Source organism: Alexandromys fortis, unplaced genomic scaffold (assembly GCF_014885135.2).
Source record: "Alexandromys fortis isolate MF-2015 unplaced genomic scaffold, M_Fortis_MF-2015_v1.1 scaffold_178, whole genome shotgun sequence".
NCBI lineage: Eukaryota > Metazoa > Chordata > Mammalia > Rodentia > Cricetidae > Alexandromys > Alexandromys fortis.
This window is the reverse complement of record NW_026068054.1, coordinates 1,584,415-1,598,016: the sequence shown is the minus strand read 5'-3', so window position 1 is coordinate 1,598,016 and position 13,602 is coordinate 1,584,415. Positions and strand designations below refer to the sequence as shown.

Sequence of the window (13,602 nt, the reverse complement as noted above, 5' to 3'; positions counted from 1 at the left end):
CCTCATTGTCTTCATTTCCAGTGAAAAGGGAGTGGGTCAGCATGAAGGCTCTCACTCAATCCTGAGGAGCTCAGACAAAAAGAACCCATCTAATCAAAGGCTCTGAAGCCAAGAAAGAAACTAGAAGCACAAAGAGGGGTCAAGGAACTCACCCAAGGCCACACAGTTTGTAAGAGCTGAGCTGAGGCTTGAACCTAGGTATCCTCGTTTAGAATCTAGAGCAATGACCAAACACCAGTGTTTTTCCAACACTTAGGTCACGATCTACAGTAAGAATTACATTATAACAGGCTTATGTATATATGGGCATAAATATATTTATCTAAACCAATACAAAAAGTAACACAAAACAGCAGTCTTACTATAAGTGGTATGTTTTTTATTTTTATAATTTTCTATTTCATTTTCTGGCCACCAGTTGATTTCGGGAATGGAGTTGTAACACAGCTTTGAACCCACTGACACGTCTCTAAGACAACTCTACAGTTTACCAGCCTAATTCTGAGCTCTGTTCTAGTTGAGGTCCTACTTTCCTGACAGGTGAGCGGAAGCAAGTCAGCAAAGTGGCCCAGCTCTTTCAGCTTCAGTCTTTCCAGTAGATCAGTGCTGTGACCCTCTAACACAGTTCCTCATGCTGTGGTGACCCCCAACCATAAAGTGATTTCATTGCTGCTTCACAACTGTAATTTTGCTACTGTTATGGATTGTATTGTTAATATCTGATATGCAAGATGTCTGATATACGACCCCCACCTAGAGGGTCGTGACCCACAGGTTGAGAACAGCGGCACTAGATGAAGGGGGGATGCAACTGTTCGAATATGAGATGCTGTCTCCAGTGGCTCACGTTCTACAGTCGCGGTCTCTAGGAAGTGGCTCTATCTTGGGAAGGCACTGAAACCTTAAGAAAGAAGGGTCTAGCAAGGACTAGGTCCTGAAGGGGAAGGTGTTTGGGGATATCTTGTCTCTGCTTCCTGTTCAACATGAGCTACTCTGCCCCTCGGTCTGCAGCCCTGAGGACCTGCACCCTCTGAAACTGCAAAAGAAATAAACCTTCCTCCCTTGTTAGTCTCCTCTAGCATTCTGTCACAGCGACCAGAAAAAGTGACTAAGGCAGAGGACACAGCAGCACCTACCTCATCAGGGTGCACGAACTAAGCAGTGGGGACATGGGTGGCATGGCCCAAGGCCTGACATCCTCGGCTCTGTAGGCAGAAGTTAAGCTGCAACCACCTCCTCTTGGTGGGCACTTGAGCTGACCAAGAGGCTATGCATGTAGGCAGCAGCCATGAAACATCAGAAGAGGCATTGCTCAGGACTACCCCAGACACACACAACCACAGACGGTGCAGGAAGCTGGCCCCAGCACCCCTAGACAGGGCAACTGTGCTCCCAGGCAACCCAAGTTTCCTTTCGTCCTCTTTTCACCCTCGCGACTGTCTAACCCACAGGGAGAAAGAGGGCAAATCAACAAAAATTCAAGGTCAAAAACAGGCCTGTAACAAGACACCCGGTGGAGGACAGCTGTGGGACACAGGTATGGACCCTAACCAACACCTCAAATCCACGTGTTGGCGCCCCTATAAGACAGGCCTCTGAAGGAGGCATTCTGCCCAACCTTCTGAAGTTAGTCAAAGGAGAGCCCTTCCAACTCCACAGTTGAGTGGATGCTCACACAGCCTCAGAAAGAGGAGACAGGAGGGCTGCAGTGAGAGTCTTCCCCTGATCTTCCACGTGGCCGGAACAAGGCAGACGCTGGAGTCAGGAAGGTCTGGCAGCAGAAGCCTGATTGTCCCACAGAACCCACTGTAGGTTCATACTCCTGACCTAACATCTAGGAGACCAGAATCAGACTCGAGGAGGAGGCTAAGGACTTTGTGTGACCAACCAACACCCCCCCCCCCACCGCACACCTGGAAGGACAGTTTGCATCAAGCCCTCATCCATCACCTGGCCACCTCCTACTTGTTCCTTGGAGCTCTGTAGCTTCAGTAACACTCCCTAACCTGAAGAATTAGCCCCCGACTTTCCTATCCTGTTCTGCAGCACACTCCAATACTGTAGACAGCCCACAGATGTGAAGACAGAGGAGCTGAGACAAGCCATTGCTGGCCCTCAGCAACAACAGCCAATCCACATCTCCACTGTACTCACTGTCTGCCATCCCACAGTCCTGCCACAGAAACAAGCCGTGGCTTCCCAGTTCAGAGGGTTACCTGCTCTGTTCTGTTTGTATCCAAACCCAGCTTTTCCTGTCAGGCCAGCAGTTTCAGCTTAGGAGTGGGTCCCTTGTCCACATGATGAAAGTGTCTTCAAGGTGTAGGCACAAAGACCTCACAAGGGGCTGCAAGCAATGAGCTCAACTCCAAGCTTCATCCAGCCTGCGCAGCATCTTATCCTCTACTCCCTGTATCCACAGGGCCAATTCGGAAGTCATCACAGGCACGGTACACAGGCCAAATCCAGCTACCTGCTCATCCACAGGAAGGGTTCCCAAAAATTTTCTCTAGTTGACCGGCTTTTTAGAAATAAGCTCTCATATGTAACCAAGATGACCTCAAGCTTACAATCCTCTCTGCCTCAGCCTCCTTGGTGCTGGCATCACAAATGTGTGCCACCATGCCCACAATGTTTTAAATTCAGAAGGTTCTGCATAAAAATCCAATACTAAATTCTCTAAACCACCAGATGACAGCCTCAGGACCGAGTTCCCCAGAGGCTAAGTGTTGGTTGGCCCTAAGTGGCACTGCCCTCTTCAGGCAGGGTGTGTGTTCACTCAATCACCAAGGCCTTCTACCCAGCCTGCTGTGTGACCTACTCCTGTGATTTCTCCAGCTCCGTGGGTCCCTGAGAGCTTAGTATCGGCTCCGTGGGTCCCTGAGAGCTTAGTATCAGCATTCCACAAAGCCCCCTTCATGCGCCTCCTCCTCCAATCACACTTCTAGTCAGACCCCTGCCCTTAAAGAGACCCGTATACAACGGGATTCTTCCCAACCATGCTAGGGGACACACAGCACTACTGCCCCAGACCCTGTTGTGGAAACTGAGGCCCAGAGATGCTTCCTCTACTGCTACAGCATGTTCACATACTCCCCGCCTTCTCTGTGGCATACTAGGGAAGCCAACCTCTAGGCACCAGTTCCCTAGGGCTCCCCTGCCTGGTGGCCTCTGAATTCAGCCAAGAGAAGGACCTGGAAGGTAGAGAGAAAGTGAAGTAGCTCCTCCCACCCTTCACCACCCCATACAATGACTCTGACCTCAGTTAATCACCATGCCTACAACCTTTACCATTACCTGTGCCTTAGCAGCAGGGGGTGCCAGACCCCATTTGTTTCGACAGCCAACAGGTATCTCCCATCCTTGCTCGCAACTCTGGGACCTCAGGAATTCTTATTTAAACTATCTACACCGCACCTGTTGCCACCACATTCACTGGTTGGCCCGGAGGCCTGGCTTAGAACCCGAAGTCTCAAGGACAAAGCATGCAGGCAGAATCAGAACCCAGACTGTGGGCCTCCACAGCTCTTGCTCACCCTGCATCCTATTCTGTTTCTCCTGGCCCCTTGCCTGCCTGCAGCCTCTTCAAGAGTCCCCTGGACAGCCCCCAGAGAACCAAGTGCTGTACCAACCCCCATGTGGACCTGTGGATCCTCACAGAGCCCGTGAAATGTTCTGTTACTTGATTCCTCTTCACCTTCAAAGTATTTTTACAGCGGGGATTCACATCCTTCCCCCTCCACCGCATACATCACAGACTCCTTTCATCACGCTGACCTCACACAGGCTCCCTCATGTTCCCCCTCTGCACAAAGACCTTACCCATAACACAGGGAGAAGGTAGCCAGGGCTGGGTATAATGGCTCGTGCTTTAAATCTAGCACACACAGAAGCTGACCAGGGCAGCACTGACCTCCATCAACAGCTCCAACAAACGGTCCACTGCTCTGTGGCTTCCTACCTGACACTTAGCAAGCGTGCAACCACTCTGACATTCCTTCTCTGCTCCTATCCCCAGCTCACCTCTGGTGCTTAGCTCACACCCCGGTAGTTCCTGTTCTAGACTCAGAGCCTCCAGGCTGCCCCTAACCTTCCTTGAATATCCTCACTGCTCAACATCTACTTTCTAAGCGTGAGCCAATCTAACTTAGAAACACCAGTACAAAAGACCCAGAACATAGCATCTGCATAGAAAACCCAGCTGCATTTTCAAAAGCTCACAGTACAGCATCTGCATAGCAAGTACAACTGCATTTAAAAAGAATACAGTTGTATCTCTTGGTATTATAGGGAACAGTATAGGGCACTCCTATACTCACCCATGAATACCAAAATTTACAGTGCTCAAGTCCCTTATATAACAAAGGACTATACATATATGGTAGATACATGCATGGTATACTTCTATTCAAGTTCATATTGTTTATAATTCCTAACTGATGGTTTGAATGAGAATGGCTCCTACGTTTGAATGCTTGGTCCCCAGTTGGTAGGGCTGTTTGGGAAGGATTAGGAGGTGTGGCCTTTTTGGAAGAGGTGTGCCACTGGGAGCAGGCTTTGAGATTTCAAATGCCCATGCCATTTTGAGTTAGTTCTCTCTGCCTCCTACTTGTGGATCAAGGTGTGAGCTCTCAGCTGATTCTGCTGACACGCCCTTGCTCTGCCACCATGGACTCTAATCCTCTGAAACCGTAAGCCCGAATCACAAGTTGCCTTGGTGAGGGTATCCTATCAGAGCAACAGAAAAGCAGCTAACAGACCTAATATAATAAAAGGCTATGCAGTCATCAGGGTGTCGTGTCTAAAGGATGGTGACAAGAAATGAAGCCTCATCAGCTTGGATGCATTTTTTTCAAATATTTTCCATTTTCAGTTGGCTGAGTCCATAGATGCAGAGCCCACATTGATAATATGCTCACTTGATAATATGTCACAATAAATGGACTTACTTCAGAAGTACAAAGAAGTTGAACACTAGGGAGTTTAGTAATATGGATTAGTATACAAATAATAATACACCAGCCAGGTGTGGTGGCGTTCACTGTAATCTCAGTAATCAAGAAGCTGAGGCAGGAGGATGGTGATTTCTAGACCAGTCTAACCTACACAGAAAGATCCTGTCACAGAACACCACCAGAAACCCAAATTGTACATCACACCAGTAAGTGATGCATCCCATCAACACTCCAACATTTGATAAAACTGAACGATTACTCCTACTCAATATTAGAGAACCAGGAGTCAAAGCAAGTTACGTTAGCCAAAAGAAACAACACACACCTCCCTCTTACTCAACAGAACTCAGGAAACATTCTCTGAGGGAAGGCCAATCTGTTCCTCAGTTTCCACAGCAGCCTAAGCAGAAAGTACTGCCAGCGTGGAATGAAGAACCACCCACACGAGCTCCGGGCTTCATTTGCCTTCTCCCAGGCTGGAAGCCTCATGACAATGACTTATGGCCAGTGCATGGAGCAGATGTGCATTCCAGGTCAGTGCATGGAGCAGATGATGTGCATCCCACATCCACCGCAGATGCACGGACAGTGGGACAGAAGGCCTTGGACGCACACTAAATTAGAATGACATCATCTCACTTCTCAGCAGGAGAAGTCAAAGTTCAAAAGAGGGAAAGGCCTTTCCGTTGACGTCATACTCCAGCAAAGCCCACCCTGCCCGGAGGCCCTCAAATAGCCATCAGCCGCACACAAGGTCACATGCCATAGCCAATATGGCTCAGCAAGCCAGAACAGTGTCGCCCAAACTAATTCCTGAAGGCTACTAAGCAAACATGGCCCTGGCCAGGCCCCTCGGACAGAATCACACTGGCTGGGCAGGGTTCCTGCATGCCCTGCTGAAGCTGAGGATGACTTCAGCCGAGGGGCCTACAGCTTTCCTCCTGAGCCTTGTGGCTGGTGCCCACATGGATAAACATCCCTCTCGGCTTGCCCAGGCATCTATCAAAGAATTACTTATGTCTCTGGAAGTGCATGTTTAGAAAAGGCTCCCCACCCACCTGGGCTTGGCAGGGTGCGGCCTGGCTGGACTCTTGGGCTACCCTTTGGAGAGGGCTACCCTTCATGGAGTGGGCATGCCTCTCTTCTACTCCAACCTGAGAGCTTGCCCCTGTCCAGCAGAGAGGCTGAGGCCACAAGGAGGCAGGCAGCTTCCCAGGATAAACGGAGCAGGGTGACATCAAAGCCCAGCTTCCAGATCCAACAAGTGAAGCCTTCAGCTCTCTCTGGCCTTTCGTCCAGGGTGTTCTGGGCTCCTGCCTCACTTCCCTCTGACAGGGCAGATATTTGGTTTATGAGGAACTGGATTCTTTCCTTTCTCGGGAAGAGAGGGCTAAGGGAGAAAACAAGGGGAAGAAAACAGGAGGAAATGTGAGAGACAAGAGCTGCAGGAGGAATGTGGGAACCAGAAAGAGGGAGCCTGGAGGCAGCTACGGGAAGTGCCTGGGTCCAACAAGCAGCCAGATAGTCCCCAACGTTTGTACAGCATGTGAGTTTATAGCCCTGAGCACTTGACTCTTCAACATTATAGACCTCCCCAAGGGCTCCATCCCTGATCCCAGGGTCCCTTTGCCTTTTGTTGAGTCTGGAAAGCGCGGGCAGGGGAGCTCTTCCCACAGCTCAGCCTCACTGCACCTCATGGCACCGTGCACTCGCTCTGGGGTTGGCTGTCAGCAGCTTCTTTCCCCAAAGCCCTTGAGTTGACATTCTCTGTCTCTCAGCGACCAATATCATCCATCCCTCAGTTCCCTAACCACACAGCTAAGCTTTTGACTCTTACACGGATCTCCACCTATGACCTGGCTCCAGAGGCCACCAACCCATTTGACCGCAGGGCAAGGTCCCATCCTCAAACTACAGATCAACTCCAAGGAAAAAGTAGTAGCCTCATACACTTGTCCCTGGACAGGTGTTCAAGCATGCCGCGACAGCAGTGAAGTCCTGCCCAGGGTGCCGGCCATCCCTTCCGTGACACATCCCGGCAGTCCTCCAGTCCTCCGCCTGCTCACTCAGAGGCTTTTGCTTCCTTCATTACTCTGACGTTACCCAAGGGCGAAGACCATGCCTCTTCCCACCATTTCCCAATGTGTGACACAATGTATATTAACAATACATTGTCAACAGTGATTAGTCAACTAAGCGCCTATAAGAAAGGCTTGGCTCTACAAGTCCACTAAGAACAGTGGACTGGGAAAGATGGTCTGAGAAGTTGGCTGGAGGAAGGAGGCAGCAAGGACAAAACAGTGAGCAAACTTTCTTTCTGTATTCATCCACAGTGAGTGCCTGCTATGTACCTCAAGAGAGAAGTCACATTGACTTCGTTGTTTCTGACAGTTGAACTCTGACCAAGTGTCCAAGAAGACAGGTGGTCACTGATGGGGGAAGTGAGCTTCCTGGAACAAACAGGGGTGCACGCACTCACCAGCCCATCTCCTCTCCTCCTCCCACTAAGCAAGGAAGTAGCAGCCCCCGGTTCTACTCCTACCACGTGCAGGCGAGGCTGCCTAGCTTGTGAATGGAGACGGGTTCCCCTGGCTTCTAGGAAACAGACAGCACATATGGCCTGGCTCAAGGAAACCCAGACTCCTTCTTAAAGACTTTGAAAGGAAGAAAAGGTGCTAGTTAAAGGGCCTCCAAGAATTCCCATCTCACAGATGACACCGCCTGGCAAGACCGGAAGCAACCAGCAGTGATGTCTGGCACCTGGGACAGCTCAGGCCTTCCAGGCTACTCTTTGCTGGCTCTCCCAGGTCCAGGTAGTTCTCAGGGCTGTGAAGCGGGGTCAGCTAAGGAGACCCTCCCCTAGACCACTCCAAGAAGCCTGTGCGTGAAGAAGGCACAATGCTGCCTCCCTGAAACCCTGACCAGCCTCAAAGCAAATCATCTTTTAATTCTTAAACACCAAGTATTTAATTTATGCTGTACCTCAAATGTCAAGTCCACCTCCCAACACATAGCTTTGAAACCACGTAAGGAGGCCTAACATTTTCCATATGGTGAAGACATGGGGCCTTTTAATTGTGCCAACTGGTATCATTCAAAGGTAATTCCCCTGGAATCCAGAATTCAGGCAGCAGCTGGATCAGCCCCCAATCTCATCACCCAACCCCACCAGGGCCCCATGCAGCATGCCTGCACCCTCCTAATCTTCCCTAAATATCAAAATGTGCTAGGTGCCCCCTAATCAAATTACCAAAGTGCCTGGCAGCCGCCTTTGATCTATAGGGGGGCTGGCTTGGCTCCAAGCCCCCAACCTATTTCTGCAAGCAGTTTTGCTGTAAAAGAACAAAAGGATCATAGTGCACGGAGTAAAGGTTGTTTTGAATCTAGTTACACACATGCACACACGCATGTGTGCCCACGCTCACAGTATGGACAGAGGTACCTAGGGAGCTTCATCATCCAGCCACCGCTCACCTAGGATTTCCACTGGTTGGCCTCTTACTGTAGCCTGCTGTCTCTTGGAGATGAATGTGCTTTAGCCTCTAATGCTGCTCAGTACATGTGTCTCAAGCATGCACTGGCTCCGTCTACTGTTCTTTGTTAACAGTGCCTTTATGTTTCCTGTCATTCACCACCTCTCTCCTTTGAGTTTATAGTCCCTTGTACCTCATCAAACATCCCCAGAGAGGCAAAAGCCCAGACCTTAACCTGGGTCTCCCCAGGTGAGCCGAGAATGGAAGGATGTAGGGGGAAAGAGCACAAACATCAGGGCTCCTCCATAAGTATCACCCTCTCAGCCTGGGCTCTACGCTTTTCCAAGATTTATCTACTTCCACTGACACGGAGGAGAACATGACTGGGCCCATTTTACAGATGTGCTTATCAAGATAAAGAGAGTTAAAGTGACTTGCACAAGGTGACGAGCTACAGTGCAGAGCCTGACCTCAGTTTTTCGATATGTTGGGGGGTCGGCTGAGCTGAGCACTTGCGTGGCTACCCTCACACCCTAGGGCGATGCATGCAACCCAGATCCTGCCCCAGATATGGGGCAGGTAGGGCTCTTGCTTCTTCTTCCCCTGCAACTGGTTCATGTGGACATGGTGGCAACTGTCTATGCCCCTCGCTGGGAATCAGGCAATTCTAGGCTTCACACACACTGACTCTAGAAAGGGAGACAACTCAGTCTACCCCAGCTGGCTGCAACTCCAGAGGGTTATGGGGAGATTAAGGTAATAGAAGCAATGTGCTTGGCACATACAGGCGCTCAGGCAACAGTAGACTTCACAGCAGTAATAATGTTGTCAGTTGGATAAGTCAGTAATGTGTCCCCAGCCACTTTGGTGGCAGGACAAGTAGAGAAGCGGACACAGAGGCCTTCACCAAGATAGGCCTGGTACTGGCTATAGGAAGCTGCCAGCCCTGGAAGCCTGCAGACTGCTGGAGTCCACACCCATCAACATCCTGATGATATCATGGAAGGACCTGCCAGCCACCCCTCCCATGCCAGTGGGACTCAAGGAAGCGAGAGAACTGAAATGGACTCACCACTGGCCTGCCCAGCACCCTCACTGTCCCCGCCATTTCAGCACTCATTCTTACCACCCCCCCCCAACTACGACCACTTGAACCCGGTATTTTTCCCTGTATTGGCTTTGAACTCACCTCCCTCTTTCAACTCTGATTCATCTTAAGTGATAACGTCCATGAAATCATGTGTTTGATGTCCTGGTTATTTTTTCTCTGATTAAAAAAGATAGACACCTATAAAGATTAAAGACATTCCCCCTAAAGACCACCTGAAGTGCTTCACAGGCCACCACCAACGCGACCCCACACTTTGGCTCGGCCCGCTCCTTTTCTAGGGCTGATGCCTGGCCCCACTATGGTGACCACCACAGGTTGGAACCCAGGCATCCAGATCTGTTATTAAGATCCACTCTCAAGGAAGCAGAGACCTCCCCCCCACACTCAACATCTTTGATGGCTGGGCCCACCCTCTTAACTATCCAACACATGTCACACTGATGGCTCTATGCCCTACATCTTCAAAAGGACTTTGAACAAATATTAATGACCCCTCCTTTTCAGAGAGGGGGGTGAGCCAGGAAGGCGAGCAAGCACCATCCATCCCATGCTGTCCTCAGCTGGGGGAAGAAACCAGGCAACGAATTCCGTGACTTCAGCAAAGCCACAGGCTTAAGCAGGGGCCCCCTCCCCCTTCTTCATTTCCCCCAATGGCAACTTTTACTGGCTTGCATTCCTCTTGCTGGGAACACTACTATTTAATTAAAAACGACAGACTTTTGTTTTCCTCTCCTTCTTCCCCCTCCCTCCCATCCTCCCAGCCTGGATGCCAAGGAGACCCACCAAAAACATGCGGGTAACATTTGTTATGGCTTTGAAGATAAAAGTCAATTGAAGCAAGCCCTCGCTGTATTTCAAGTTTCCCCTCTAGCATGGAGTAAAAGCTGCCTGGCAGTTTAGGGAAAAAAAAAAGAGAGAGAGAGAGGAGAGACAGAAAGAGGAGAGCGACAGAGCCTACATAAATGTCATTCTGCAAGAATACTTTATGAAAATAAACAGGCTGAAAAAAAAAACACAAAACCTGATTAATGGAAATCCTCTCTGTTGGCCTGTATTGAGCGGCAAATGCATCTGCTCATATGTCTAAACTGGATTGTTTTCATTGGTCCTTAGATAAATAAGTACATCAAAAACTAGGAATGGTGGGGGAAGGAGAAGTTTGTGGTTCTGTTAAAAGGCTCTAAATGCAGTGCCTCCACCCCCTGGGCCCAGTTCTGACCTTTCTACTAGGGTAGCAGCCCCAGTCCCAGTCAGCCAGCAAACTGGAGGGCCGGGAAGAGAAAACCTGAGCTACACAGTAGAGAGGGAGCTTATCCCAGAGAGAGAGGGCATTTAACACACCACATACGCATGCATGAACACGCACACGCACGCACACACGCTAGCACACGCACATGGTGACAAGCATGCCACCTCCCTGCAATGGTGCTGCCAGGTGCCACCACCCAAACACACGCACGCACACACACACACACACACACACACACACACACGCACGCACGCACGCACGCACAAAGACTCCACCAGCCTCACCCAAAGAACAAGACCAAAGAACTAACCAGACCTGAGGCTCGATCTGTTCCCTCTCCAAGTTTAAAAAAAAAAAAAATTAAATGTCACATCAAAAAGTTGATTCATCCTTTGATCCTCGGCTTGCAAGAGTTCCACGCAGACCATCTGAGAGCGCTGTGCAGAGTGCTGGAGCTCACAGGACATCTGTGAACACCAGTCCCTGGCCAGACACAGGGGCTGGACTCACTCACTCCCCCATCCCACTTGCTCCCTCAGAACAACTCTAGCCTCAAGACACCCCTGGGTGTAGAAAGAGGTGTACCCAGACCACCATACGAAATCCCCCACCCTCCGCCCCTCCCGCCTCTAAGGGCCACACTAAGGGAACAGCCAGGTCTCAGTGCCTCCAAACTCTACACTCGGATGGCAGATGGCACTGATGAATGCCACAGACACAGTTGGAGGTGGCCACAGATCCTGGGCCAGCACAGCTCTGCCCTCTACCCAGTCACTCCTGCCTGCCTCTAGTCTTAACCCCTCCCTGTGGAAAAGCTGGCCATAAAAGCAAACCAGAGGAGGCCTCCCCCCGCGCGCGCGCACACACACAACAAAGCACAGCTTCCCCACCCACTGGACCTGTATCACCTCCTCCCTGGCACTTCCTCCCCAAGCAACTCTCTGTGCCAGATTGATCGACAAGGATCCTCCAAAGTATGGGGGCACAAGTAGGGCTGGTGGGACACACTGAGAAGAGATTTGGGGACCTAGACAATGTGCCAACAGGATGCTGAAAGTTTTGGGGGGAGGCGGTTCGCAGACCCTCTCCAAAACTGAAAGGGTGGACCAGAGTGGGGGCCATACCCGAGTGCCTCGACCAACAGTGCCTGCCAATCTCAGCTGTCGGGGTCCTGAGACGCTGCCTGGACAGCGCTGCCTCCCGATCCACTCCTCGATGCCTTTCCTTGCCCAAGCAGCGCTCACAGCAAAGCTGTCACCTGAGGCGGGAAGAACACGAAGACCCTGAGTCTGGGCCCCCCGCAACTGGCAAAAAGTTACCTGAGAATGAAGGGAAGGAGACAGAGAGGCACAACCCGGAGAGTAAAGACTTGGCAGGAGGGTCAAGCGCCGGACGGAGCAGAATCTAAAAGAGGAAGGTAGCCAAGAAAGGGGGCTCGGCGAGATCCTAAGTGCAAGGATTCAGAGGGTGAAAAGGAGTACGCAGTATCCTGAGTGAAGGAGTTAGGGGATCGGAGGAAGAAGCGCGGGAGTCAGGACTGTGGAGAAAAGAGCTGAGGGTCAGGAGTGGGGGTGCAGTGGGCGCAGAGGCCAAGTTCTCCAGAGAAGGGACTGGCGGCCAGAAGGAAGGTGCAAGATATTGGGGATCTGAAGAGAAGACGCCACCAAAGTGGATGGGGTTAGGGTCAGTAGTGAGAGCACTGGGCTATGGGGAACGAGTAAAGGGACAGAGGGGCCCCAAAGAGCGCTCCCGGGGCGGGGCTGGGGGCTGGGGCAGTCCTGGTAATGAGATCCAGCGGCTGGGCTGGCCGCGCCACCTCCCTCGAGCTGCCCCCCCACCCCGGGCCGGTGGCCCGCGCTCCTACCTTCCGGGCTCTCCCTGCGCTTGCACACGGCGGCTGCGGGAACATCGCGCGCGGCGGCGGCGGCGGGAGCCGGAAAGAAAGGAGAGGGAGAGTTAGCACCGGCGGGAGGACGCGGGGCCGCGGCCGGCGAGCGGGCGGGGGACACTGACCCGGCTTCGAGTGAAGTTTCCCCATGCTGGGGCGCGGCGGCGGGGCGTCCTAAGCCATGCGTCCGGCCGCCGATCCCGCGCCAGCCTCGCTCGCCTCCTCCTCACAGTCCGCGCGCCGAGCGCAGCCCCAGGCGGCGCCGGGACACACTCCTGCCGCCGTCGCCGCGGCCGGACTGACGCCCGGGCGCGCCGAGCCCCCTGCCCGCCGCCGCGGCCCCGCGCCTCCCCAAGCGCCCATTGGCCGGCCGCGGCCCATCAAAGGCGAGGCGGACGCTGCGGGGCGGGTAGAGGCGGGGCCTGCGAGTAGGGGCCTGCCGAGGGGCGGGCCCATAGAGGGCGTGGTCTGTGGTCGGGGCGGGGCCTTGGTGGGGAGGGGCTTTGGATGTGCTGAGCCCCAAGCCCCCTACGCGGACCCAGGGGCGGGAATGGGGACCGGGCGGAGGCTCTGCCTGCTGGGTGGTGGAGCAGCGCTGCCCTCGCTGGTGGTACTGCGACTTCCCTCTTCTCTGCGTTTCCTCGGAGCTGTTAGAGTGAGACTAGATAGCTCGAGTTCACAGTTGGGGAAACTGAGGTCGCGACCGGTGACCTTAGCTGCACGGATGCACGCCTCTGCTTCTCTCCCACGGTGTCTCTTCCCAGACTTCCCGTGCCTGGCCTTCTGCAGAAAGTGGTCCGTATTTCCAGCCACGTACCCCCGCCCCCCCTTTTTTTGACTCCTCTAGGTTTTAAGGTTATTGTTTTTCTTTCATTTGGGAGTCAGGTAGAAATCACCAAGACACCTCGCAGGCCAGTGCGGGTTCAGCC

The 13,602-nt window shown here is 52.3% G+C and overlaps 1 protein-coding gene across 2 annotated transcripts in view; it reads right to left on the bottom strand.

Annotated features, from left to right (window-relative positions):
- The window catches only part of Nkd1 (NKD inhibitor of WNT signaling pathway 1), a 75,648-nt gene extending 62,613 nt beyond the window's left edge, over positions 1-13,035 (bottom strand). The window contains exons 1-3 of one of the 2 annotated variants that reach the window (XM_050119825.1): positions 12,799-13,035; positions 12,650-12,682; positions 11,910-12,043 (exon numbers count right to left, since the gene is read on the bottom strand). In XM_050119825.1, coding sequence (XP_049975782.1) covers positions 11,910-12,043; positions 12,650-12,682; positions 12,799-12,823 — 192 coding nt within the window. In that variant the 5' untranslated portion in view covers positions 12,824-13,035. Of the gene's footprint in view, positions 1-9,614; positions 9,642-11,909; positions 12,044-12,649; positions 12,683-12,798 lie in introns of those variants that run through there. The other variant, XM_050119826.1, reaches the window with a different exon arrangement.
- Between the last annotated feature and the right edge of the window lie 567 nt (positions 13,036-13,602).